The sequence below is a fragment of the Chlamydomonas reinhardtii genome, chromosome 16 (assembly GCF_000002595.2).
Source record: "Chlamydomonas reinhardtii strain CC-503 cw92 mt+ chromosome 16, whole genome shotgun sequence".
NCBI lineage: Eukaryota > Viridiplantae > Chlorophyta > Chlorophyceae > Chlamydomonadales > Chlamydomonadaceae > Chlamydomonas > Chlamydomonas reinhardtii.
Genome location: NC_057019.1, coordinates 1,760,360 through 1,785,781, shown reverse-complemented (window position 1 = coordinate 1,785,781; position 25,422 = coordinate 1,760,360). Strand labels below are relative to the sequence as shown.

The 25,422-nt window shown below is 63.3% G+C and overlaps 5 protein-coding genes across 5 annotated transcripts; 2 read left to right on the top strand and 3 right to left on the bottom strand.

Moving 5' to 3' along the window:
- Positions 1-2,795: 2,795 nt before the first annotated feature.
- Positions 2,796-5,955, bottom strand: CHLRE_16g655150v5 (uncharacterized protein). Its single transcript, XM_001698150.2, has 6 exons — positions 5,705-5,955; positions 5,105-5,259; positions 4,460-4,569; positions 4,081-4,177; positions 3,742-3,819; positions 2,796-3,515 (listed from the first exon to the last, which is right to left on the bottom strand). The coding sequence occupies exons 1-6, from the start codon at positions 5,724-5,726 to the stop codon at positions 3,399-3,401; spliced, it is 579 nt and encodes a 192-aa protein (XP_001698202.2). The 5' UTR covers positions 5,727-5,955; the 3' UTR covers positions 2,796-3,398.
- A 48-nt stretch (positions 5,956-6,003) lies between these two features.
- CHLRE_16g655100v5 (uncharacterized protein) lies at positions 6,004-9,015 on the bottom strand. The gene is made up of 7 exons (XM_001698151.2): positions 8,701-9,015; positions 8,222-8,325; positions 7,948-8,011; positions 7,558-7,678; positions 7,271-7,337; positions 6,598-6,927; positions 6,004-6,441 (listed from the first exon to the last, which is right to left on the bottom strand). The coding sequence occupies exons 1-7, from the start codon at positions 8,777-8,779 to the stop codon at positions 6,313-6,315; spliced, it is 894 nt and encodes a 297-aa protein (XP_001698203.1). The 5' UTR covers positions 8,780-9,015; the 3' UTR covers positions 6,004-6,312.
- Positions 9,016-9,135: 120 nt separating this feature from the next.
- Positions 9,136-15,001, top strand: CHLRE_16g655050v5 (uncharacterized protein). The gene is made up of 8 exons (XM_043070877.1): positions 9,136-9,394; positions 9,536-9,576; positions 10,096-10,189; positions 10,408-10,488; positions 10,811-10,885; positions 11,322-11,408; positions 11,717-12,007; positions 12,293-15,001. Exons 1-8 carry the CDS (start codon positions 9,365-9,367, stop codon positions 13,142-13,144), a joined length of 1,551 nt encoding a protein of 516 aa, XP_042915519.1. The 5' UTR covers positions 9,136-9,364; the 3' UTR covers positions 13,145-15,001.
- A 15-nt stretch (positions 15,002-15,016) lies between these two features.
- On the bottom strand, positions 15,017-21,015 carry CHLRE_16g655000v5 (uncharacterized protein). The gene is made up of 4 exons (XM_043070876.1): positions 20,736-21,015; positions 19,962-20,480; positions 19,219-19,568; positions 15,017-18,909 (listed from the first exon to the last, which is right to left on the bottom strand). The coding sequence occupies exons 2-4, from the start codon at positions 20,463-20,465 to the stop codon at positions 17,541-17,543; spliced, it is 2,223 nt and encodes a 740-aa protein (XP_042915518.1). The 5' UTR covers positions 20,466-20,480; positions 20,736-21,015; the 3' UTR covers positions 15,017-17,540.
- Positions 21,016-21,155: 140 nt separating this feature from the next.
- On the top strand, positions 21,156-25,381 carry CHLRE_16g654992v5 (uncharacterized protein). Its single transcript, XM_001698075.2, has 6 exons — positions 21,156-21,542; positions 21,763-22,218; positions 22,503-22,650; positions 22,909-22,949; positions 23,261-23,386; positions 23,615-25,381. Exons 1-6 carry the CDS (start codon positions 21,255-21,257, stop codon positions 25,085-25,087), a joined length of 2,532 nt encoding a protein of 843 aa, XP_001698127.2. The 5' UTR covers positions 21,156-21,254; the 3' UTR covers positions 25,088-25,381.
- Positions 25,382-25,422: the final 41 nt, after the last annotated feature.

Here is a 25,422-nt window from a genome sequence, read left to right as displayed (position 1 = left end):
AGGCCGCTGCCACAGCTGGCGGCGTACATTGCAGTCCTCCTCCGCTGCCAACTGCACCCGCCGCCATGCCTCCAGCTCCACTACCCAATGCCTAAGCCAGCCCGGGCCGCTGAGCCTGACGCACTGCACAGTCCCCTCCATGGGTCCATGGACCCCTTCCTCCACTCCTCCCACGTGGGGCCGCCGCTACTACTGGTGAGAATGCCGAATTGAGTGTGGAGCCGTGAGTGGGCATGGGGAAGGAAGCCGCATGCATATGTTGCTGATGCACGGCACACGTGGACGCACAGCGTCATCCACGGCCCTAGCCTCCGCAGCAAGCCCCCACCCACCTGGCTGTCCACAGGAGCAGCACCAGCACCAGCACGATGAAGGTCTGGACGAGCGCCGCCACCAGCTGCATAGACACACGCCGGCGGCATGGGTGAGGCACACGAGAGCGAGCACCTGTGTGTGGGCCGTGTCCCTGTCCCCCCCTGCGAAATTGTCACCAGACATCTGCAGACACGGATTTGCCGTCCCCCGCGAGGCCGCCATAGCAGCCTCACACTCGTGCAGTGCAGTCCCCCCTCATACAACACCCCACAATGCTCGCTTGGCCGCCTTGTTCCGCTCTTTCTTGCACGTGGCGTGAACACCCCCGACGTCCACTTGGATCTTGCCTCTCGAGGTGCGCTCAGGCGGGGACCTGGGGGGCGAACCGCGACGGGTGTGGCGAGGGGGTCATCGAGGGGCCGAGAGGGTGTCACGTTGGTGCAGGGCAGCTCCACTAACTAGGACATCGCGTCGAAGCCATGCGCCAATTTATATCGACACGCAGCGAAAGGAACAAGAAATCCAAGGTGCTTCGTCCAATCCACAGCTTCGTCACCTGTCACACCTGCCCTTACTGATCCCACATCCCAGGCGCGCTTCCGTTGCCTGCGAGGCTGCGCTCTCCACGGTACGGTAATGGTAAGCAAATGCAGCGGGTTAGTGTGGCTCGACGCCAGGCTGTGTTGCCCGGCCCTAGCGCCTCCGTCCCGCCCTAAGCATGTCCAGAACACCCTGACAAGTGTGCAGTGCGCGCAGTTGGAGCCATGGCGGCACGCCGCCTTCGTGTGGAGGCGTGCTTGGGCTCAAACGACGTGAAACAGGGACGCACCGTTTGGGACATACGTTCGTCATCGGCCCCCCTTTCGGCCCCCAGCGGTTTGCTCCCTCAGCCGCCGAAAACCTAGCCAGGTCATCCAATGGTAGCCACACCGGTGGGTGGGCGCAGGATAGCGCGGTGCGGGCGTGCCTGCCCTCTTGGTGAAGGCGGCGCCAGGCGGCAGCACAAATGCACGAGTCCAAGGGAAAACACCAGTATCAATCAGAGTCAACATCATCCAGCAGCCAGCCGCAGCCGACTACGGTACTGTACGGAGTGGGTAACTGGGTTGAACCCCCGAGCTCCAGTCCATCTGCTTATGAATGCGGATGTTACAGAGGGGACAGTCCCAGCACCCGAAGACGCCGAGCCATCACATGCTATCAGGGCCCAACTTGACTCCACCAACCCCAACTTTGCTGCAAACCCTCCCGCGGTCAAAGTCCGTGTGACTCCGCGCACAGTGAGTCCTAGCCAAGCCTCAACCCGCCAGAGCCCCACCGCTGTGCCTCAACGCCACAAGCCTAGGCACAGGAGTCCAGGAAACGTCCAGGCCGCAGGACACACGCACAGCGCGCGCACTAACCAGGGCGCAAGCATCCAGGTACTAGAACGGTCGCCCACACGTGCATCCTGCCCACACACCAAGCCCCCAACCACGCACAACCTCTCACGGCGCGGGAGGCGGGGAATCAGCGTCATACAGCAAGCGCAAAACCATGCCTTCACCAACAGCCCGAGATATGAAAGGATGCGCAGACGGCACAGTGTCCCAACCCTTTGGCCTGATACCCAAAGTCATCCTGTTTATGAAGGACGAGAGGGCCTGGAGGCGAGACAAGCGGGTGGTGCGCCGGAAGGCGCGAGAGGCATGGGAAGGAGAGAAGGAAGGGAGGAGGCGAACCGGGCCTGGGCCAGAGTTGGAGGGGGCCGGAGCGGAGGGGTGGAAACAGAGGTGGAAGGTGAATCGGTGTGCCAACAGGGTATGGGTATGGTGGCTGCTAGAGTATGTGGTGCGGCGGCGCCATGCAACACCTACCTGAAGCTCAGAAATCCCCACCTGCGGCAGGAGCATGAGCCAATCCGGCATCTCGGGCGAAAGAGAAGCAGCAGCAGCAGCGCAGCACACGTCGGCAGGTTCAGAGAGAGCCCACGCCACCTGCTGCTGCTTGGTCGGCACTGATTCCGCAAGTAGCTACGTAGGGCTTGCTTGCAGGGCGTGCTGCTTGCATCTTCCAGGGGTAGGCCGCCGCTGCTGGCGAGAGGGGCCCCAACCGTTTCCTCGCCCACGACACCCGGAGGCCCAAAAGTGCCGAGTTCTTAGCTTGGGGGGGGGGGGGGCGGGCTCCGCCCGCCCAATCTCCCTGGGAAGGGGTGCTTGGCGAGATTCGGGCAGCCCCACGCGGCGAAAAATGCATTACCGGAAATGCCCAAACAATCTTTCTCGCCCGAGGGCCTGCATTGGGGCACGCATTGGGGCCGTCACTTGCCTCTAAAAATGCAAGCCCTGCTCGCTTGCACTCCGCGCGGGGGTTACGATGGCGGTCGCATGAAGTTGGGGGGTTCGCGTGAGCTGTCCATCGTCGGGCGGGTTGGGTGAGAGGAGTGGGGGAGGACGTCGCAGCCCACACCGAGCAGTGTGGGCTCCTCGCATATCCCTCACTCAGCGAATCGCCGTTCAATGCGCACAGCGTGCGAGAAATTATTTAAGCCAGCGCGCCCCATGTCACATTGTTGTGCACATTGCAAGTGACACGCTCGCACGCATCGCCACGCATCCCCTGCCTCGCGTTTCCAGCCCCTCTCGTTCCGCACCGACGTCGCTAGGCCCTCGGCCCCGGCGCGCGTGCGGTCTTTAACCCTTGCAGGACACTTCAAAAACTTAGCAAACGAACCGTAGCTGTTTACATGCAGGCATGACCTGGCACGAATACTGACAATATTCCCGCTCGGCGACCTGCCGTTGCATCCCCGACTTCCCCAGCAGCCAGCCGAGCTCGATTTGCTTGCTAGCCATGAGCATCAGCACCCTTACTCGCAGCAGTGCGGCTCCCAGGCGAGCTCCTGCCCCAACGACCTATGTGAATGCGCACAGTCCAGCGCACCATACAGGTTCGGCGGGGTTCGGTTCTTGTCACAACACCCATTCCATGCGCCCTCGGGACTCCCTCCGTGCCCCACATCCATCATCCTCCGCACACGAGGTTACCCACACACCACAGCAATGACGTAGCGCCGCCACGGGTACACATGCACACGCACGCCCTCAGCGGTTGGCGCGGCAGCCCAGCTCGTACTTGCGTGTGGACAGCTCCAGGGTGGGGTTTTCGCAGATGCGGCCGATGTCGGAAGAAGACACCAGCGCGCCCTCGAAATGAGCGCCCTGCAGTAGGCATGGTGGTTGCGAGCATGGTTGTGCGGAGGTAAAGGCAAACAAGTGGCGAGCCAAGGACCAGCGGCAAGCCGGAAGGAGAGGGGCGGGTATTACGGTAGTGGGCAAGATGACAACGTGAGACATCAGGGTTTCCGGCGGGCTGCCATGCAGCGACGCACGGAGGGTTAGCCGCTCACCCGTGTCATTCCCGCCTTCCCAGTTCCCACCCTCCCACCTTCAGGTTGGCCCACACGCCGTCCTCGTTCTTGCCAAAGGTGCTGCCGGTGAGGATGGAGTTCTCAAAGTTGGCGCCCTGCAGCCCGGGAATGTGAAGGCCATGCACACACAGGGGCGCCACACCGCAAGCATCGCACCGCGTCGCATACACATTCCTGTGTGCAGCCTTCCTTGTGCTGTCTAACGCAGGGCTGTCATGATACACACGCGGTGGTCATGCCACACGCGTGGCCGCGCCCGAGCAAAGCCACCATCCACACACCAGCGCACCCGTGCCCGCATCGTAGTACCTAACTGTAATGCGACACTGTGACAGAGTAACTAAGCCACAAGTCACCTGCAGATCAGCTCCCTCGAACTGTGTGGAGTAGAGGTTGGTGTCCGTGAAGTCGGCACCCGCCATCTTGGCGGAGCGAGCGTTGGCGCGGGCGAACCTGGCGCGTGCGGGAGGGGGGTAGCAGCAGCATGGTCATCCTTAGCTTGTGGTGCGCCCTGCATGCTACAGCCCTATCGATGGCAGCGCTGTCCACCACAACTTGTGCAGACCCACTACCGCTAGCCCCCACCGCCAGCTCTTCAATGACTATGGTGTAAACAACACCTCTGCCTACCCACCCACCAACAAACTACCTACCCAGGGCCCCTTCTCCAGGCTCCAGCCCACTGCCTTCACCACCCCCAGCCCCCCTTTCCCCACGGCGGCGCCGCCTACTTACTGGCTGCCCACGAACTTGGCCCCCGTAAAGTCTGCGCCCTCCAGGATGACCCCGCTCATGACCTTGCCGCTCAGGTTCTGGCCGGAGAAGTCGCAGTTGCGGACATCAACCTGCGCCGGCAGGCGGGGAAGGGGGCGGGGATGATCTGGGTGGGGGGTCCCGGCATGAGCACGGTAGGTGGACAATGGCGGTGTTGGGCATGGTTGGGGTAGGTTGTGTGGGTTGGGGTTGGGGAGCGGCATGGCGAGCAGGTGACCCCGCCGTGGGCTCCAGGAGAAGGCATCGGGAGAAAGCGTGCCGATGGCGAACATAGCCTCGCCAACGCGCGCCTGTGCGGGCGCGCATGGCCCAAACGCCTCTGGTGCTAAGGCCTCATGCGCTGTCAGCAGCTCACATTTCCCAGCGGTCCCTCTCTGCCCTGTCCCCTACCTCCCCTGCATAAACAACAACCCCGGCTGGCCCCACACGTCCGCCGTCAGCTGGGCAACCTGATTTCAGCAACTGGCCCTACAGGTGCCGTGGTCAACAATGACGGGGGGGCTACATCATGAAACTGTAACAAACAAGAAACCCAGCTGGCCCCAGAACCCCCGAACCCCCGATGGCCCCAGAGGCCTCCAGAACCCCCGACTGGCCACCACTCACAATAGCCTCCACCATATTGCCGCCGCTGGACTCCTGGCTGAAGGCGGCGCGCGTGTCAGCGAACTTGTCCAGAGCAGCCACCGTGCAGCGGTTGGGGTCGTTCACGTCAATGGGCGGCAGCCTGCTCTTGGCGGCCATAGCATCCAGCGGCGCCCCTGAGAGTGAGGCGGGCAGTAGCAGGCGGGCGTTGAGAGGGTGAGCCGTGGCGTGGATCGATGAAAGGGGTGTGGCGTCGCCAGCGGCCGCGGGGCGTGTGTGGGAGGAGCTGATGAGGCTTGCGGAGTGGCCAGATGGGTACAGAAGTCTGGGGAAGCGGGCCCGTGTTCCTGGGCGTCGCACAGTGCAGCTTTGACGCCTGGCCCCACTCCCACCAACCCCCGCGTTGGCGACGCTATGGCATTCCCTCCCGCAGGCTTTGCATGTACATAAGCCTGGCAAGGCGCTTACGAAGCGCCTGGCGCTGTTGCACATGCGTGCTATGTCGTCTGGGTCGCGGCCGCAAGCAAAGGGTTCCGACATTTGCAGTTTCGTCTGTTCGCGTCTCGGCACGCACGAGTCGATAACTACTCTCCTAAAATTTAATCTATATTACAAGCGTACCAAGCAGAATGCTCGCGGCCATTCCGGCGACGGCCAGCAGCTTCGCGCTCTGCACCACACAGGCATCGCTGCTCCGCTGTTGTGACGCCTGACATGTCACATGCAGAGAACGTTGAAGCCTTGTCACAGATCGACGCTGCGAAAGGTTTTGCCTAGCCATGCGGGAACCGTTGCACACTTGCATGTTTGCAGCTGGTCAAGTTGCGTTGGAAGGGCAGGGAAGGGCAGGGAACACCGACAAGCGTTATGCGATGGTGAAGTAGATTGCATAGTCTTGTGTCCATATGCGATTGGCACGCCATGCGGGCTCCAATCTCACTGACCAGCACACGCCAGCACTGACCCTCGCTTTCACCCTTGTGGTTGCCAAACCTTTACTGTAAACAGTCTTCCACGGCCCAAATGCTACTCGGACACATCCTCAATACGATCTCGACACACCACAAACTCGCCACAGACAGCATCCGCCACTGTCCCTTGCCATGTTCAGCGCGTCCATCCAGTCTCGTGTCAGTCTTGCTAGGTCTTGTCAGGTCTTGCCAAGTTCAGTTTTTCTTCAACCTGCATTTCTCCGTCCTTCCGCCGTTCCGCGCCCTCAGCTGCTGCCACTACCGCTCCGCCACTGCCACCGCCGCCAGATGCTCCTCCAGCACACCTAGCTCCGCCTCCCACTCTGCCACCCTGGCCAGCTTCTCGCGCTGCTCCCCCGTCAGCGCGGCCTGGCTCACTTGTGCACCCTGTTTGAGCAGTCCGCACAGACAATCACTTACGCGTCACAGGCCATGTGCCGCATGCAGCCTTAAGGAGCAGGGGTATCGCAGCTCAGTTGCAACTGGAATCTCCAAAGCAACGCAGTGCAAGTGGCTCCAACCCGCGCCTTACCCTCGACCTACCTGCAGGTCAGACACCTGGCGTAACTTCTTCCGCACCGCCCGTATCCGTTTCTCCAGCGCCTCCGCCGTCTGCGGCGCCTCCGCCGCCATTTCCGTGCTCAAAGCTCCCGCGACCGACGCCTTCGGTGGCCAACTTCCACCTGGCAGCTCTTCGCCGCCCCTGCCCGCTTGCGCAGCGGCACTTCCGTGCCTGGCGGCGCCTCCCTTGGCCTTGCCGGGCGCGGCGGAGTGCGAGCTCGGCGCGGGCGACAGCATAGCTCGTGGGTCTCCGAACGCCCGCCATGTGAAGGGCGGCAGGCCAGGGGGGTCACGCAGACCCTGCTGCGCGACCTGCAAAGTGGACGTGACGCATGCGCGTGCGCATACTGGTGTACGCTACTCGCCCCGTTACACGTGTAAGAATGCAAATGCGACTGGCGTCGCTCAGCGCAGGCTTGCTTGATGCCCGTTGCCTGCTCCGGTATTCACCGCATGCACGCGCTCTCGCCCTTTGTATTTTTACCACACAAGCGCAAAAACCGCGGCTGCTACGTATTAGTATGTGTTAATGCCTATTGCATGTAAATAGGTGGCAGGGAAAATTCGGGCGGATAAGGCAGCCACCTCCTTGTTACCACACAAGCCAGCTAGCAGCGCTGGCTGTACAGTGCTGTACCGCCTCAGCCCGACCCACCTTGAGGACGGCCTTGGGCAGCTGCCACAGCTTGTGCTCCCCTTTCAGGGGCTGCGGCACAACCAGCCTGCACAGCGGTAACGTAGCCGACGTATTGCGCTTCAGAGCTTACCCGGGACTCTGCGACTACTGCACGGTGTTCATGGCAAGCCACACGCCTGCTTCCTCGCGGCGCTGTGTGCAGCGCCTGACTGTGGTCCTCGCCCCGACGCTGACCCCGCCCCCGCAACTAGGGTACCGTTCGTACTCCAACACCCACAACCCGTGCATGTGCCGCCTGGACCCACCGCTTGGGGTTCTCACACAGGAAGCAGAACGGCGAGGCTGCCTCCATGCGGCACGAGTCCGGCAGCCCCGGCCACTGCTCCACAGCCGCCTGAGGCAACACATCCACCACATCCACGCAGCCTGTGAGGTGCCGGCGCCATGTGGGAAAAGCGCTCGCGCTCGCAGGCAACAAAACACGCAGCTAGCAGTGTCGGCCTTTGCGCCTTAACTAGAACTCCGCTGGGTCGTATGGCACGCCGTAGCACATTGCTGCGCCCCCACGGCCAGCAACAGCGCTGCTTTAGCCGCGCACAAAGCCCATAGATAGGCCGTAGCCATGGTCCCGACGCTGCGCCAGAGGCCTGGTAGGCTGCTCATAGAGCTGCTGCAATGTCTGGCATCTCACGCACCTAGGAGCGCGCTGGTGGGGTAGGCGGGAGGAAACTGCGGTGTGTTGCCATCCAATGCGTGAACCTGCTCGGCCGGAGAATCGCGTCGGGTCAAAGGATGGGATGGGGGCATGGGTCGGAGCACACGTCATCAGGCAATGGGATACGGTAGGGTCAGGCGAGGCGGGGACCTGGTTGCTACGTCATTCAACCACGGAACGATCCCCATACAAGATGCTCCTCGTGGATGCTGCAAACACGCGGCGTGGTGGAATGCCTGTGCCCGTAAATCTACCTGCGTGTAGAAGGCTTTGAGCTCCTCCAAGTCTGCCGGATCCATTTCCTTGGCGGCCGCGTGAATCCACAGGCGACCTCTGTGCGTCGAATCCCAGGTGCGACCTGAAACCGTATAGCATATTATTAGGGTAGCCTGAGCGCATAGCATGCAAATAACCGTTGCCCATGGGCGCGTGCAAAGGCACTGGCGGTGGCCAACGCTGGAAGGTTCACAGCGTGCCGCCCAGGGTACTTAGGCCAGGACCGCGCCAGGCCTGGCTGCCAGGGTGTCCCAAACGGCCAGGACAGCCGCTAGGCCGGCCCTGGCGTGCCAGGAGGGGCCGAAGGCCTCATCCCCGGGCGTGCTAGGACCGCCAGTGCAATCCTGGTGCCTCCCGGACCAGCCTGCCATACCGTACTGCCGTTCGGGTATGCTCACCCACTCCCCTGAAGCACCCGTGGCGGCGAGGCAGGGTGGGCAGGCCCCCCCTTACGCACCCTCAATACGCTTGAGCCCATAGACCAAGAGGCTGGCCCAGGGCTGGTGCATTGTGAGAACAGTGGTTTCGGCTGCCATTTGATGCCTTAGCGCTGCTCCTCAAGGCCGCCGAGGAGGCGTGCTGCGGGTGTTGCAAGCCAGGTTGCAAGCGCCTCACACTCCCCGCAAACGGTAGATCGCTAAACGGGTCCTACTTTTGGCCATAATCCAGCCTCCGTCAAGAAATTTACGATAGCAGTCCCACAGAACTTGAGTGTCGATGCTTGACAGGATGCTTGAGCTGGGAGAGGAGTCCCCTATACGACGACGATAATTAACAATTGCAAAGGTTACTGGGATTGTACGGACCTGAAATGATGGATTCAGAGCTGCGCTCGGGCCACTCAGGCCATTGCAACCTTTCGCGCAAGTGCTCCTTTTATAAACCAGACCGCGCTATTGTGCAAGGACTTTTTACCTACTTTCCACTCGCCCGTTAAATCTAGCACCTAAGCCATATTTTAAGCGCAAACTTGCGGACCCTCCAACAAGACAAACCTAGTCGCTCTCACCCGGAAAAGAATGCTCAAATCCACATCTTTCCAGCGCCCGGGCGTAGTGTCTAGATATCGCTGCGTCGCGGTGCAGTGCTCGAACTCCAAACGCCGCGGGCGCCCGGCTCATATGCGCAGCCCTGACGACTCTCCTCTACGGGTAAGTTTTACACAACTGACGTGGTAGGAGCGTTGGGAGGGAGCCGACGACACCCCCTGCGCGCTTGGGCGTCACAGCGCGCGAGTGTTGCGCTTCCTTCGGCGAAAGACGCATTGACCACCTCCAAATGTCGTTTTGCAGGATGGCAACCGCGATAGGCTGATGGGCCTGCTCACAGAACGGTGAGGGCGGCGTCGCGCCGAAACATTTTTTGGCGGTCTTAGGTCCCTTTGGCATGAATTTCGGTGACAGAGCCAGCCAATTATCGACATACGGGTCTCTCGGTGGCAAGCACACACAGACGGGGCTCTCGGAGACCAAGGAACCGGTCCAACCGCGCGATGATGTCGGCACAAAGGACTACTATCGCGCGGCGAAGTCGGTTGCCCAGCTGTATCCAATAAATTCGGGCAGTGGCATTCCTGAAGCACGTGGCCCCGTGGACGGTTGCGTGTCGGAGCGTGCGTTGCGCCACGCCCGCCCCTACTACCTCGTCACCCCGCACACGCAGCGCCCTCTGCTCGTGACCAGGGCGATGGCGAGAACACAGTTGCCCCACCAGATTGGCCCAGCAGGCGCTACGTCGGCAGCTGCTTCTGGCGCCTGACGCACCGCAACCCCAGCCAGAACCATTTTGCACGCACGGTGCGGCGCTCCCGGTTATGCCTCAGCAACACCCAACCTTTACTTGCAAAATGCAGTGCCGCCAAGACGCTGGCGTACTATCTTCAGGAGACAAACCACAACATGCACAACTGGATGAACCGCTTTATCAAGGATCACCCCATCCCACGGGTGAGGCTGCACCAGCAGTGTGGGGCATCAGATGTTTGGAATTACGGATGAGGCTAGCTGTGGAGGGCATGGCAGAGAGGTTTGTTCAGGACAGGGTACGCGGGGACGATTGCGGGCTCGTGGAATCAGCAGGCGGACCAATTAGACCAGGCAGGTGGGCATACCCCATATAACTACTGCCCAACGCTGTTTACCATGCGCCAACCACCAACCGCCAGGACGGCAACTGGGACGACGTGAGCGGCGACTCCTTCCTGCGCAAGCTGCTGTCCATGCCCATGGAGGAGGCCTCGCCATGGGTGCGTGTAGCGCACGTGTGTGTGTTTGTGTGTTCAAAGGGAAACACAATGAGTGCGCGTCTAACAATTTGATGTGAAGAGGAGCGGTGACTGTGGGTGGGTAGGTGGGTGGGTGCATGGGTGGGTGGGTGCTGGGTTCATGGCTGACCGGTGGACCACACAGGGGCCAGCACGTGCCAGAGCGGGTTGCGCGGGATTGAGGCATGCCTCCTTTGTGGCTGCCGACTTGGGACTCTTTGGTGCACGGTGCCAAGCGAAGCTAACGCGGCGCCTCCCACTGTTGCAACCCCCACCCGGGCACCCCCGCCAACTGCCGCCACAGGGTCGTGATGAGTTGTTCCACAACGCCTCCCTCACGGACGTCGACCCGCGCAGCATTGCGCAGCGGATCATGGAGGTGCGCTGTCGCGTGCGCGCGTGCATGCATGTCACACCACAGTGACGTTGGCGGCGCCATGGCCAGGAGGAGCAGCAGCAGCAGCAGGGGCGGGCCTAGCCAATGGGGTGTGGAGGTGGCAGAGGCTGAAGTGCCACGCGCACGAACAGTCGGCCGGTGGCCAGCAAGGGCGGGCGGAGCACCGTCTTGCTGCCGCGCTGTTGGAGGAGCTGAGGCCAGAGCACAGCCAGCTATTCCACGGGACAGCGCCTGCGGTGCGCACCGCGTGGGGGCAACGCGCAAGCCTGCACCGGCTTGCACACATTTACACATACGCGCGCGCACACACACACACACACACACACACACACACACACACACACACCACTGCCGCTTGTGCTCTTTCCTGCCACACACACGCCCGCCTACACACGCGCGCGCACACGCGCACCCACAGATCCGCACGCAGCTGGCGGTGGAGTTCGTCCAGGACCTGCAGTACGTGGCGGAGGACAACAAGCTGCTGCAGCTGGAGACACTGCAGGTGGGGGCGGCGGCCGGGAAGTTGGAGAGGAGGGAGTTCTATGCCAGAGACCAACCGGATGGGGACAGGGGCAGGCGCGGCCGGCCCTGGGAGGGAGGGCGGGACGGAGCTGGGAGAGGACGGGGGGGGTGGAGATGCAACGTGCGTGGGGATGGCCACACCTTGCCGCGTGTACAAGTCAAGGTGGGGGTTCGGAGGTGGTAAAAGACGCCAGGACGGGATGGCATGCAGGCATCGGGGCGTCGCATCACGTCCGCCAAGCCGCTGAACCAACCGTGCCTATGTTCTAATCGCCGTCTTGCGCGCAGGCCTCGCTGCTGAGCACTGACTCCGCCATTGCGGACGGCAGCGCGGCCGCACGCCAGGCCGCCACCTCGGCGCCCGGCGGCGGCAGTGGCAGCGGCAGCGGCTCCCCCAGCGGCTCCGCCTCGCCCTCGGGCACCTCCACGCCCGGCGGCAGCAACACGCGGCCGCGCGACGGCGATGGCGAGGCGGCTCGCATGCGCATGCGGGCCGAGAAACAGAACAAGGACAAGGCCAAGAAGAGCGTGCTGCCGGCCAGCGGCTCAACGCCCTCCAACTGGCGCCTGAGGCTGGAGGTGGGGTTGGGGCGGTTGTGTGGAGCGGATGTGATGGCTCATGCGAGAGAGCTCCCACGGGGTGCCCTTGGCTCGGGCACCACCCCTTGGTCTAGGCTAGGCATCCCGCGCCAGACACCGCCGTGTGTGCTCGCGTCTCCGCAATGCGCACACCTGCCATTTGTCTTACCATGTCCATAGCCCACGACCCCACCCCGCTGTAGTCTTTGTATTACCACGCTTTTTCTCGCCGCCGTCGCCTAACTCGTCACGTCTGCAACCCCCAATCCCCAACCCGAACTCCAGGTTGAGGCGCAGGTGCACGGGGATGACACCGAGAGCCCCAACGCGCCGCCCTCCGCCACCGGCATCCCCGACAGCATCCAGACCGGGCGCATCTCACCCATACGCCCCGCCGCGTCGCCCGCGCCCCCGGCCCCGGCGCAGCCCACCAGCCCCGCCGCCTCCTCAAGCTCGGAACCGGCGCCGCCGCCCTCCTCGCAGGCCACTCCCACCACCGCCTCCTCCTCACCCTCCTCCCCCTCCCCATCCTCCAGTAGCACCTCGGGCGCCGGCTCCTCCTCCTCCGCTGCTCCTCCCTCTCCTCCCCCGCTGCACCCGGAGGTGGCGGAGATGCTGCCACTCATCCGCTCGCGCCCCAGCGAGGCGCTGACGCCCGACGTGGCGGCCATGCTGTCCTCGCTGGCGCTCATGAGCAACGGCCAGCTGCACCCGGACATCGTGTCGGCGCTGCGGGAGGCGGTGGCGGGCGGCGCGCGGCTGCACCCCGAGATGGCGGAGCTCCTGCGCATGGACCTGGACACAGCCATCGGGGCCACGGCTGGCGCGAGCAGCTCGGGTAACACAGGCAGCTCGGGTGCGGGGAGCTCGGGTAGCACGGGCAGCTCGAGTGCGGGAAGCTCGGGTGCCGTCTCCCGGGCAGGGCCGTCAGGGCCGTCCGGGTCGGCGCTGGCCGCGGCGTCTTCGGCTGCCGCGGCGGCTGCGGCGTCGTCGTCGGGCAAGCCGCAGGTGGAGGTGGCGGAGTCGCCGTCTGCGGCCGCAGGGCCTCAGGTGGTTGAGGCCAAGCAGGAGGAGGACGTGGAGGACGCCATTGCGCAGCTGCAGAACGACACCTGCCTGCACAGCGACGAGGAATGAGTGAGCGAGGACTGAGCTAGGAGCGGGCGGGCGGGAACAGGAGCGTGAGCAGGAGCCGGGTGGCCGCGGTTGAGAACGAGTCGCACACGGACCCGTGCGTCAGCGGCCCGGCGTCCGTTGTGGCGCAGGCCTCTACCCGTGGGTTGTGCACTCCTTGCCGCTACCGGCCTGGTGGGACCACGTCGGATGGCCCTGCCAAGGGCGCTCGGGAACTTGAGGGGCTCTGGGCTTTAATGGCGTGTTGGTGTGTAGGTATGTGCGCGCGCTTGTGTGTCAGTGGTGGAGGGTGGTGGTCGTCGGGCGAGACGAGGACTGATGTGAGGTCGCAGGCGGTTAGGCCAGCAGGCGGCGGCAGTGGAGGTGGCTGGTGCTCAAAAGGCTAAGCCGCGCCGCTACTCCCCCGAGTGCATTATTGCATCGCCTATTTCATGCGGGATGCGATCAGTGGATTGACGGAAGAAATGGAGAGAGAAAAATATATCGAAGAGTCTTCGCAAACAAGGCAAGTCCGAGCTGCTGGGTTCGAAGGGGCCGCTATTGTACCATGCTCTTGCCACGTGGGCTTGCCCGAGGCTCGAGCCACTTTTGCCCAAGTCGGTCACCGATTTCTTATTGTGTGTGTGAGCGCGTGCCAAGCAACCGAGTGTGTGTAAGTGTGTGCCCGATCGTTGTTCATGTTTCATTCAGTTTGGTTGAAATTGCCCTCGCCACGGGAGGGAGCAGAAACATCGTGTGGTGTGACGTGGTGAGGGCTGCACGTGGGGAGTCACGGCGCGGCGGCACCCGTTTGTTGTTGATGATGGCTGCACGAGGTCCAGATTGGCCGGTTTGCAAGCTAGGAGTGGGAGGCAACAGTTTGGGTAACAGGCGAGGCGATAGCCAGGTCGACAAGAGTCGCGACCACCCCTGGCCTTGGCTTGGTATAGCGGCCGGGCTCGCAAGGGCAAGCTCGTTTGGTGTACAGAGGACATCTCGCTGCGGGAGGAAGGCGGGTATTATGATTCCTACGAACACTGGGGAAGCAATGCGGCTGGAGATGGGGCAATGGCGAACCAGTCCCCTGCGTGCAACGCATGCGCCGGGGCGTCATAAGAGCTGAAGCACCGCACACGGAGGAGACAGGCATCGTGTGCCGTGTGCACTGCACGTCTGCACATAGGGAATGTGTGTGTTGGCTGACGCCGGCTGTACTTTATCGACGGATTGTATTATAACCCAGCTAATGCGCTCTAGGTGATTATTGGGATGTAGCGGAGGTTCTAGGGTGCACCATTGACACGTGCGCGGCTGTGACAGGTAGTCCTGAGATGGGAGGCAGGCAATGCTGCGGCTTGAGCGCCAGCAAAGGCGGCAGGCGAAGGCGAGAGGCACGGATGCGGAGCATGTAGTGACCGGAGCGACCCGGACTGGCCGTGGTGGCAGTGGAGCACTGCCCGGCGCACTCTGTTGATCACCATGTCGAATGTCAAGTGCGGGCCATCCAGCCACACCACAGCGCTCAGTGAACGCACGGGATGGGTCCAGGACTCCAGGTCGCTCCACGCGGCCCCCCAAACGCGCCAACAAGAATGCATTGGTTACAAGAGGGACTTGCTGACGCGGGTCGCGAGCGAGATCTGCTGTGCCAGCTGTGGAGCTACCTCGGGGGCGTGCCACCTGCAACGCCAACGCCATTGAGGCTACGACGTGCCGAACTGCCGATGTCTGCGCAGAGTCGGGTTCATTAGAATACATGGCCGTTGGGCTGCACCGCTGCAGCGGGCATGTGACCTTGCATGTGACGGCGTGTCTGCGCATTAAGACACGCGGCGTTGCTGTGTGCTGCGTCTACACATGCGCTTTCCCCCTTTATAGCCTGCGGAAAAGGGGGACGCGGCCTTGCGGTTACACGGCCATTGTCCACGAACTCATTCCGGGGCGATATTTCTTGGGTCCTAGGACTACCGACGACGGTTTGGGGCCCATTCGTTGATGCAGTCCCCCGCCCACTCATACTTTTACTTCACTCGTCCCTTGTATGGACGGCTAACCCCCGGTTACTCCGTGGCAGAGCAGCACCACACACCCTTCCTAAGCAGTATAACCGCTCCTCAAAACCGTCTCATATATAATGCAGGGATGCTGCGGGTAACAACATATTACGAAAGGAATGATTTGCGTCACCAAAGATGCCAAGAACCAATGCGACTGCACGAATCGGCGTACACACGCCAGACGCGCAGCAAGTGTCGCACACGCATGTACATCTACGTAACTTTCCACGAGAATCTGCCCTAGCATTTCTAAAGTACTGCTGCTGCGCCACCGGCTGAATGGCGTGTAAGACCAGGGGAGGCGCTGCGCAGGACCCACCGTCCCACCTGACAGACAAGTCGCAAAGGCCGCAGGCGCCTAGCCTGGCGCATACTGCTGCACAACTGCTCACACTTAACACGTGCCCATCTTGTCTCTGTCTATATCTGGCCCTTTCCTGTGTCCAAAACGCCCTTCTGTAGCCCCATGGGTGCACACAACATGACAAGACAAGGGGAGTGCGGGGTTCATACTCACTACGCACACAAGCCCACGCCGTGCCTACCGACTACCGCTCAAGACCGAATCCCGCTCACTGAACACTAGAACGCAGAAAACAGAAATACCGAATGCCTGGAAACCCCTGCTCTAGCCTGCTGTGGGCAAACGCGCAGGATGCCAAGCCTGCGTCCCACACCCCTACCTAAACGGCACCTTCCATGTAGGGCCCTCCGTCCGGTGGGCGGAAGGCGGAAACGTCAAGATGACACGGAGCACAAATCCTTCGATGCAACAAGGAGGTGGCTGCCTTATGGCAGGAAAAGGGCTGATCCCGGGTCGTTATCAACCCAGCCACCTTGACGCGGGCGCCTACTAAGCACACGCCTCTATGTTGGGGGCCTTTGGCATCCCCGCAAATCCGGACGTGGCCGGTTGGGTGGGGTGCACAGTCCGTGCTAACCCACAGCTAACAAACTAGTCACGTCACTCGCCGCCAATCGACACGTGCACCCTCAGCCCCACGCCCTGCTAGCGCCGTTCAGGCTCTCAGCCCGGCCCCGCCGCCGCCGGCGGCCATGGCGGCCGCTGCAGCTTGATCGGCCGAACGCGTCCACTGGGGGTTGCGCCCGGACCAGGAAGAAAGAGGCGTGAGAGCGAGCCGCTACAGAAATGGACAACGGTGACAGGCTCTTTATGACGGCTCGCCGTCTGCTGTGTCTTTGAAGCACATTTACGACGTACAGAAGTCATACTGCGCAAAGCCATGGCTTGCTTTTCGGGCAACCTCGCGAAAGTCAATTGTCCATGGACGTGCGAAGGCACTTCTCGCTCCGCCCGAATTTTCCCTGCCACCTATTTACATGCAATAGGCATTAACACATACTAATACGTAGCAGCCGCGGTTTGCGCCAGTATGCTATGTTTTGCCGACGCACCAGCCACCAGCCACGGACAGGGGTGTTCCTGGGGGGCTTCGCCCCCCCCCCCCCCTGGAACGCTGCGCTGGGGGGGCTCAGCCCAAAAACAGGTTTAGCAAATCCTTCGATGCAAAAACACGTTGTATTATACAATCGGTACACTCCATTTATGCAACAGTAATTGCCAACTGCCAATCCCGTCTCTATCCTATCCCTCAGAACTGCTCAGAACGCCATTTGGTCCGGCTCCGGCTCTCGCAGTGTCAACAGCACGCAAGCACTTGGGTTCTTTTGAATTTGAGTTTATGTTGGGGCCTCCAGTCCTCTGCCCCATGGGAATCTTATATTGCAGCGCAGCACCGCGCAAGCGCACCGTTCGGTTTACCCATCAGCACCTGTAACCCTTATTCAGCGCGGTAGCCCGTCACACCTCCGTCACCGGGCCTTCGCCATGCCACATGTCCAGTACCGCAGCAAAACCTGCAGCGCAATAACTGTCCGCATTGAAATAAGAAGAAGAGATTTCCCCAACACGTCCTCGGCGTCCGGGCCTTACATTGGGCTTGCATAGGTCCATACCCACGTCCCGCAAAAAGGACAAATGCATAGGACGCGTTACGCGCACATGCCAATCTTAGCAGTGCCTGCAACTGTTGACGGCGTGACATAGTGCCTCGCAGCCAAGCATTGTAAGGACCCCAGCCAGCCACAACCTGTAAATCTAGCTGAGCCAGCAGTCCTACATAAGTCCTCGCGATGCCGTGTGGTGTCGGCAGACGTGGGTCTGGCGGGTGGCAAAGCGTGCTGTGCTGCTGGCACTGCCGTGTGCAAATGTGTACTTAGCCCCGATGCATGTGCTTTGCGTCACGGACTCATATGGATCCGCGTGTTATCGTAACAGTAAATCCCCCGTGCGTTTGTTGGTATCAACCAGATCCCAGTCTGCCACAGGTGCTGGCACAGAATCACGGCTGCGGCGGAGTTGAGCGCAGGTGCCTCGACAAAAGCCCCGCCGGCGTACGCGCCAATGTCGCGGCGTGTGTTGCAGCCGGCGGCTGCAAAACCTCCGGCAGCGTCTGCTCTCCTGGCGCTGCCTGTCCTGCTGCTGGCCCCTCCTCCAACAGCTGCTGGCCAGCACTAGTCACAGCGGCCCCCGCCGCCCCGGTCAGCCCTGCTGCTGCCCCTGCCGTTGCCGCTGCTGCTGCCGCCATGGCCGCCGCCGCCGCTCCACGCACCGTGAAGCCTACCCCGCGGTCTCCGCCCACCACGGCATCACCTTTTACAAGGCCGCCGGCGCCATCACCGCCTGTTACTGGACGCAACGCAGCAGTAGCTCCTGCCCGTTGCGCAGCCGGCAGCAGGGCGCCCTGCTCCGCGCCTCGCGTGCCGTGTGAGGTGCCGGCCGCCGCCCAGCCAGCCGGCCTGGGCCCCGCAGTGGATGACCACGTGGGTCCAACGCCGCCGCCAGGCGCAGCAGCGGCTGTAGTGGAACTAGCTGTGGCACTGGCTGCAACGGCAGCTTGCCGAGCAACAGCCGCCCCTCCGCCACTTGCAACAGCAGCTGCGCCGGCGGCCGCACCCGCCGTCCGTGCGGGACTGTCCGTTACTGGCGGCCGCAGTGCCAGGCGGCCTAGCCTCTCCGTCAGCGGCCGCGGCTCAAACCCGGTGACTCGCCGCATGCTAGGCAGCCCACCGCTGGCGCCCGGCCCAGCCCTAGCAGCCTCGCCGCCGACCTGCTGCTGCGGCGGCTGCGGCTGCTGGTGTTGCGGCTGCTGCTGAGGCTGGCGCAGTCTGGCTGCCTCCTGTGCACCTCGAGCCACCGACGAGGACGCGGCAGACGCGACGGTGGAGGGGCCCACCGGGGTCGTTGTGGCCCACGAAGGGCCGGCACTGGTCCCGGCACCGGCACCGGCGCCGCCTGCTGCTCGCGCCCTCGCACTGCTGGGGGTGCCAGCGAGGAGCTCCTCACACACCCGTAGGAAGGCCTGCGCCTCTGCCGCCGGTATCATGCCCGCACTGCTGCCGCTGCGGCCGCCGCTCCCATTCCCACCTGTCACCCCCGCAACCCCTCCAACGGCGCCGCCGCTGCCTGCCGCCTGCGGCGGCAACTCCGGCGTCTGCTGCTGTGGCATGGGTCGCCGCAGCGGCACTGGGACATCCTGGAAGCCGGGTGACATCCAGCGGTTGATGGTGCTGCTAAAGGTGCGCCAGGGCGGCAGCTGGCGGCCGCTGCTCTCGAAGCTGGCCTGCAGCTCGGCGCACAGCGACTGCACCAGCTGCACCAGTTTGGCAGGCGGCCCCACAAACAGGGGTGGTAGGCATTCCCACACGTCCCTGCGGTCAGTAACAAGGCAGCGAGCGCGGGCACGTATGATGCATGAGTGATAAATGCGGGTTATAGAGTGACGAATAGGTAATGTATTACGGTAACTCCTCCCGCGCATCGTAGCTCTGAGATGAGAATGGGAAAGCATGGGGAAAGCAAGCAGGTTGCGAGCGTGCGGGGCGGGTGAGGGCGGCATGGAAGCAGCCGGAAGCTGGCGGTCCTGCATCCAGATCCAAGCAGGATCCAATCGCCGGTCCTGCACCGGTACCCCGCCGCCCCTGTCAGCCAGGCGGCCTGGCACTCAACGGCGCTCTCACCTGTATCTGTCCGACATGCGGCCTGCCCGGAAGTGCTCCTTAAAGCTGGGGTCGAGCACGTAGCCTATCCCAGTGCCCGGTAGCACGCAGTAGCAGAACAGGTTGGTCATGGACTTGCTCCAGTAGTGCTTGCTGTCGGTCACCCGCCGAACCACGATGCGATGCCCCAAGCAGCTCAGCCTGAGCGCGACCTCAGGGACGTAACTGAGGTAGGGCGGCTGTGCGGATGCCGCGGATGTAGTTGCCACGCCACTGGAGGCCGCGCCGCCCCCGCTTCCTGCCGTAGCTGCAGCGGGCGGCGTTCGCGAGCTGGGAATGACCTGGCACGCACGATAGCAGTCGGCGTAGAACTGCGCAGCACAGGGAGAACCGTACAAGGGGCGGCCACGTCGGGAACCATGGTTTGCCGACACGCGTACGTGACGTGTTGGCCCGAGCCCGACCATTGATCCTGACGATCAGCATAAGTCACAGGCATTTATCGATATGAATGATGGCAGTATGGACATCGCTGGTCAAATCACAACCTTGAAACAGGCTCTATTCGCGCCTAACCGCAACCGCTTTGACAAGCGAAGAAGCTTTCCTCAGCCCCATGAGAACGGTTTCAATATCTTGACAAACAGTCACGACAACCCTAAATTGGTGGACGAAAAGCGACAAGAAAGTGATGGTCCCTTTGGCCCTTCTCGCGATGAAAGTCCAACAGGTGCGAACCCCACTCGAACCCTTGAGCGCAATACCTGCCGCTCAACCGCGTGCGTAGGCTGAAGCAGCAGCTTTGCAGTCCTCAACACTTCTGCCACAGTCGGCAGCTCCGAGGGCGGTGCCGCGGGTGCTGTGGCGAGCTGTGGGGACGAGCCCGGCCGTGCGACGACGGGCTTGCTGTGGCTCTCGCCTGGCGGCGGCGCTGTGGTTGTGTCATCGCTGCTGCTGCTGTTGACCTTACTGGCGCTACCGGAACGTTGCTCTATTCCCGCTTTCTGCGCTGCGTTATTGCCGGAGGAGGCAGTCGCTGAGGATGTCGCTGGGATCGCCCGGCCGTAGCCAGTGCCACGCATGTACCTGCCAGGCTTGCCACTCGTTGGAATCGAGCACGAATGTGTCTGTTCCTGAGGCGGGCGGCTCTGCCGCAACGAGTCTGCTGGCTGCACCTTGCCGACTGGCCGAACAGCGGATGCCGCTGCCGGAACGGTGGTTAGGGGTACCCAAGCGCCGATGACAAGCAGTTGTTTAACTACATCCATCCAGCGCGCCGCAACCTGAGGGGGCCGTGCAAAAGGAAAGGCCTCAGTGAATGCGCGGGATGCTTCGCCTGAGTCCAGTCGCTCCACCACCCGACTGCGCCCACACTACAGTGACGTCTGCACAAAGTCCAGGTTTTCAAATACGTTGGCGCACATCAGCAGCGGATTGCGACGGTGCACTCACGGCCTGTCGCGCAGTGGCACCACGCCCCGGCCAACGTCAAATAACACGTTTTGGCTTAAAGGCGCGCATCAACCCAGCACGCTTACCGGCTTTGGTGCTACTCAATCCAGCTAAAAAATCACTATTGAGGCATCGCCCGAGCGAGGGAGGTTGACGCGACCGTTCCTGCAAGCTCTTCCAGCAGTTCGCCGCAGGCCGCAGAGTGAGCCCGCCCTTTTGACGAGAATTACAGTTACAGGACTGCAAAATAATAAGATTGCCGGGAAGGCAGTGGGTCGCAGGCGGGGACGAATACAGTCTGCAGCTTTTGGCGTTCTTGTGCCTAGATCACCAGCTGATTTAAAAGCAAACGTATAGCTGGAAAGCAACGACATGAGCGCTTGTGTTCGATATGTATTTTCTCCCGGCTTTTCCCCAGAAACCGTTGCCTCATCGCGGGGCCCGCACCCGTGTGACCCTATGATACAGGCTCCCGCGTTTTCACATTAACGTTGCTGCATACTAGACATTAAGCTTGACAGAAGACTTGAGCGTTCCCCGCCAAACATTTCTGACACTTGGGCTGTATCGTCAAACCAGAATTAACTCTTCCACAATACACTAAGATGGTAGAGGATCGCCCGCCGCCAGAACCTGAACCAGGCCGCTGCGCATTCTGGCTGGGGGCGCGCAAGGCTCGGCACTGTCGCTCGTTGGCCCTCCCCTCGCAGCGGTACTGCGGGAACCATTTGCATCTAGACCCAGCTGCTCAGAGCCAGGCGTCGGGTGCGGCGGCTGCCGCGAGGGCGGCGCGAGTGCCCTGCCCCATCGACCCAACACACACAGTCTTCGCGTCCGAGCTGGACATACACGTGAAGCGCTGCCCCGCGTTGATTATTGCGCAGCGCGAGAAGGTGAGTAGTGGGGTCACCTGTGATGCCCTCATGCACCACTGCACGACAGGGGGCTCTAGGGCGTGGCGCTGCCGCCGCCCAATCCGTAATCTGGCAACGTGGGCCACCCCCAAAGGCTAGCTCGCCGTCGCCTCGCTGCTGGCTCCGACGCAGGGCCATGCCCTGTCGCTTGTTCACATTCATTTGCTTGTGCTCCTTGCGCCCGTTTAAGTGTTTGCAGGCCCAGCCGCACTTCCTAGAGGACGTGAATGCCGGGAGCGACGACGAGCCGAACCTGCCGCCGCCGCCGCAACCCCGGGCACCGCGCCCTGACGCAACCGCTGGTCCCGAGCCAGCGCAGGGCGTGTCAGAGAAAGCTGCAGGCACAACTGCAGGCACAGCTGCAGGCACAGCTGCAGGTGTTGGTGCGGCGGCTGTTGGTGCGGCGGGTTTTGGTGCTGGCGCGGCTGCGGCTGGGGCTGCAGCAGCCCAGGGAGGGCACCAAGGGGGCCCGGCGCGGCCGCAGGGACAGGAGCAGCAGCAGGCCCCGGCACAGAACGTTGAGCCAGGGGAGGAAGGGGAGGTGGCAGAGGAGTGGACGCCGGCGCTGGGGCCGTTTGTGAAGGGCCGTGCAGCGCAGCGTGCGGCTCTGGCGCGACGGCTGGGGGAGGCGGCGTTCCTGGCGATCCTAGACAAGGCAGGTGGCGAAAGGGGGCTGGGGGAAGGGCAGCCCTCCATGAAAGAGCAGGAGGGGAAAGTGGGAACCGGGGGCGGGTTTGCAGTCAGTTGGCGCTGGCAGCGTAGGAAGTGGCAGCCTCGGGTGTGGGTGACATGGATGCTTGCCCACTGGCACCTGGGTGGAAGGGGCCGACCTCTAGGCGTGCAGTGGGTGGTCGGCTGGCGCGCATGTTGACGTTGACACAGCTTACCGCGCGTCCCACCTTCTGCATGGCCCATGGCGATGACGTGCGGCGTGTGCAGGTGGAGGCGGCGTTTGGCGCGGCCTGCGGCGGCGCGGCGCCGCCCGCTGTGGTGCTGCGGCCTGCCGAGTGCGAGGGCATGCTGTCGGCGCCGTCAGACCAGCGGCCCTTCGACCTGAAGCACGGCCTGCAGCAGGCGTCCATCATGGGTGGGTGGGCGACTGGGCGTGAGGGGGCGATGGCAGGAGGGGAGGACGGTGTGAATGAGCGGGTGGGATGGCCGCGGGAGCGAATGTGGGTGGCGGGGGATGTATGAAGTGACGCGAACCCCCAGTACGACAGGTAAACGATATGACTGGCTACCCATAAACCGAGAAGCCACGTGTAAGAGTCTGGCGAACGCTCACGTGCCCCTCTGTGCCTCGCTGTGACCCTCTGTGACCTCCTGTACGCAAACGTGCACGCAGGCAACATGCAGCGAGTGGGGCTCATTAGGCCAGGACCGCAGGTATGCAACTGGTGGCTGCGGGTCCGGGGCCCGCAGTTCTGGGAGATGGGAGTGGGACAGCGAGGGTGCACCTGCAGCACAAGCGGCTAGTCAGGCCAGACGCCGGTGTGTTGAAGCCTGGCACAGCACGGGACCCCGCTGGATGTAACGCCCTACCTTGCTGCCCCTGCGCCTCGTCCTTCCCCTCCTCCATGCTGCGCAAAGTGCTGCCCTTCCTGCTGCCTGCCTCACTACTGTAGCTGCTGCTCTTACTGCTGCTCTTCCTTTCCCGTGCTGGTCTTCTTTTCCCTTGCCGCTCTTGCTGTCCCCAGGGCGGCGCGGGTGTGGCTGTTGTGGAGCTGGGCGCGGGCAAGGGCTACCTGGGCGGCACACTGGCGGCGTGCGGCGGAGTGGGGCGACTCGTGGCCACCGACATTGTGGCGGGACTGCGGCTCAAGGTGGGTGCGTGCGGGGCGGTGGTGCGGGGTGCGGGGTAGTGAGGCGCGGGGCGGAGATGAGGGTCGGGGTTTGGGGTGCGCGAGGGTGGGGTGCGGGACGATTGTGGTGGCCATGCAAAGGTAGGTGGGGTTTGTCGCATGGGGCTGCGGTGTGCTCGTCACCTCGAGGCCTGGCCGGTGCGCCACCCTCAAATCTCACGCCTCACTGCCTGAACGCCGTGTGCGCAGGCGGACCGGCACCTGCGCCACATCCTGTTCGGCCGCCACCGCGTGGACCTCAAAGACTACGTCCCGGCAGCCACACCCGAGCTCACCATGCGCCGCCAGACCCAGCCCCAGCAGCAAAAGCAACCCCAGCAGCAGCAGCAACCTGCTGAGGGACCGGAGGCAAAGGGCCAGGCGAGACAGCAGAAGCAGCGGCAGCAGAAGCAAAAGCACCCGCACCCCTCATCGGCGCCCACCACGTCGGCGGGCAGCCGAGGCGACTCGCCGGCGGCCAAGCGCCCCGCGCTGGACGGCCACGTGCCGCCGCCGTCGCAGCCACTGCCGGTGCAAGGCCCATCAGGCGGTAGTGGCTGTGCGGGTGCAGGGCCAGCGGCCGCGGCGGCTGCCGTGGCGGAGCGCGCTCCATCTGGGCCCAGCCCTATGGAGGGCGCTGAGGCCGGCGAGGGTGTCCCTGCGTTGGAAGCAGCAGGTGCGCCTGGCGTGGCGGCACCGCCACAAGGGCCGCCGCAGGAGCCGCCGCAGGGGGCTCCAGCCGCCGTCGCTGCCTCTGCAACTGCTGCGGAGGTGCCTGCCGCCGAGTGCTGGGTTGCGGTGGCCAAGCACCTGTGCGGCGCCGCCACTGACTACGGGCTGCGGGCCTGCCTGCTGCCGCACGACGAGCCCGCGCGCCGCAGCAACACAGACGCCAACACCACCAACCCTGACACCACCAACAACAACAGCCAGGAGGGCTGGGGCCCCGGCAGCTCGCAGTCCTCTGCAGCCCACAAGCACCCACAGCCGCACCCGCACCCGCAGCCGCACCCACAGCCGCCGTTTCGCGGCCTGGCCGTTGCGCCGTGCTGCCACCACCGCTGCGGCTGGCGCGCCTACACAGGCAAGCGCCTGTTCAGGCGCCTGGGCCTCAGCCCCACCGAATTCGAGCTGGTCAGCTGGATGACGGGCTGGGCGCTGTGCGGCCACGACACGCCAGCCGGCAGCGCCGCCGCCGCCGCGGAGTGCGGCGAAGCGGGCGGCGAGATCGAGGGCGAGGAGGGACAGGAGGGCGCGGGCTGCCGGTCGGCAGGCGCACAGACACAGCCGCAGGGGCTGCAGCAGGAGCCGGTTCGGGGGCAGGCAGCGGGACAGCAGGAGCAGCAGCAACAGCAGAACCAGCAGCAAGAGGGAGCTGACGCCAAGGCGCCGGCGCCGTTTGATCCGGCCACGCGGTTGCCTCGCGCTCGGCGTATGGCGGTGGGGCAGATGTGCAAGCAGCTGATTGACCGGGGTCGGCTGGAGTGGCTGTGTGAGCGGTACGAGCGGGCCGAGCTGGTGTGCTACATCGGGCCGGAGGTGACCGGGGAGAACCGCTTGCTGCTGGCGGTGGGGCCGCGTGCGGGTGCGCGTGCGGGTGCGGGTGAGGGTGCGGGTCAGGGAGCGGGTGAGGGTGCTGGTGAGGGTGCCGGGGCGGGTGCGACTGAGAGGAAGGACGTGTAGGCGGGTAGGGGGACGCGGTGGAGTAGGAGCAGGTGTGGATGGGGGTTGTTGCTGTTATGTGTGAGGGACAAATTGCAGCATCGCATCACGCTTTGCCCTGGTCACACGAAGTCACACCTGCTGTGGATTTTACCAGCGAGGGCTGCGCTGCGGAGGGGAAGACCGGCACCGCTCCAGCGCTCTTATGGACGTGTTAGGCTGCAAGGTTGCGTCGTTGCGGCAAGCGCCGCAAAGGTTGGGAGGTGTGATTGTGCTGGACAAGAATCAGAACGGACAAGATGAGTATCAGAACGGGGACGTCCAGCCTGCCTGCCACCCGGCCCGGGAGCAGGCTG

Excerpts from the sequence above, each read along its gene's own strand:
- CHLRE_16g655150v5 (XM_001698150.2), bottom strand. The coding sequence starts at position 5,726 with ATGGCCGCGAGCATTCTGCTTG. Across the intron at positions 4,178-4,459 it reads GCCAAGTTCGTGGGCAGCCA|GTTCGCCCGCGCCAACGCTC; the intron begins GTAAGTAGGCGG and ends CGCACGCGCCAG. Across the intron at positions 3,516-3,741 it reads GCGTGTGGGCCAACCTGAAG|GGCGCTCATTTCGAGGGCGC; the intron begins GTGGGAGGGTGG and ends TGCCTACTGCAG.
- CHLRE_16g655100v5 (XM_001698151.2), bottom strand. The coding sequence starts at position 8,779 with ATGGCAGCCGAAACCACTGTTCTCACAATGCACCAGCCCTGGGCCAGC. Across the intron at positions 7,679-7,947 it reads CCCCACCAGCGCGCTCCTAG|GCTGCGTGGATGTGGTGGAT; the intron begins GTGCGTGAGATG and ends GGCACCTCACAG. Across the intron at positions 7,338-7,557 it reads CTGTGTGAGAACCCCAAGCG|GCTGGTTGTGCCGCAGCCCC; the intron begins GTGGGTCCAGGC and ends ACCGCTGTGCAG.
- CHLRE_16g655050v5 (XM_043070877.1), top strand. The coding sequence starts at position 9,365 with ATGCGCAGCCCTGACGACTCTCCTCTACGG. Across the intron at positions 9,577-10,095 it reads ATGGGCCTGCTCACAGAACG|TGCCGCCAAGACGCTGGCGT; the intron begins GTGAGGGCGGCG and ends TGCAAAATGCAG. Across the intron at positions 10,489-10,810 it reads TGGAGGAGGCCTCGCCATGG|GGTCGTGATGAGTTGTTCCA; the intron begins GTGCGTGTAGCG and ends CTGCCGCCACAG.
- CHLRE_16g655000v5 (XM_043070876.1), bottom strand. The coding sequence starts at position 20,465 with ATGGATGTAGTTAAACAACTGCTTGTCATCGGCGCTTGGGTACCCCTA. Across the intron at positions 19,569-19,961 it reads CGCACGCGGTTGAGCGGCAG|TTCTACGCCGACTGCTATCG; the intron begins GTATTGCGCTCA and ends TGTGCTGCGCAG. Across the intron at positions 18,910-19,218 it reads CGCATGTCGGACAGATACAG|GGACGTGTGGGAATGCCTAC; the intron begins GTGAGAGCGCCG and ends TACTGACCGCAG.
- CHLRE_16g654992v5 (XM_001698075.2), top strand. The coding sequence starts at position 21,255 with ATGGTAGAGGATCGCCCGCCGCCAGAACCTGAACCAGGCCGCTGCGCA. Across the intron at positions 22,219-22,502 it reads TCCTGGCGATCCTAGACAAG|GTGGAGGCGGCGTTTGGCGC; the intron begins GCAGGTGGCGAA and ends CGGCGTGTGCAG. Across the intron at positions 23,387-23,614 it reads TGGCGGGACTGCGGCTCAAG|GCGGACCGGCACCTGCGCCA; the intron begins GTGGGTGCGTGC and ends CCGTGTGCGCAG.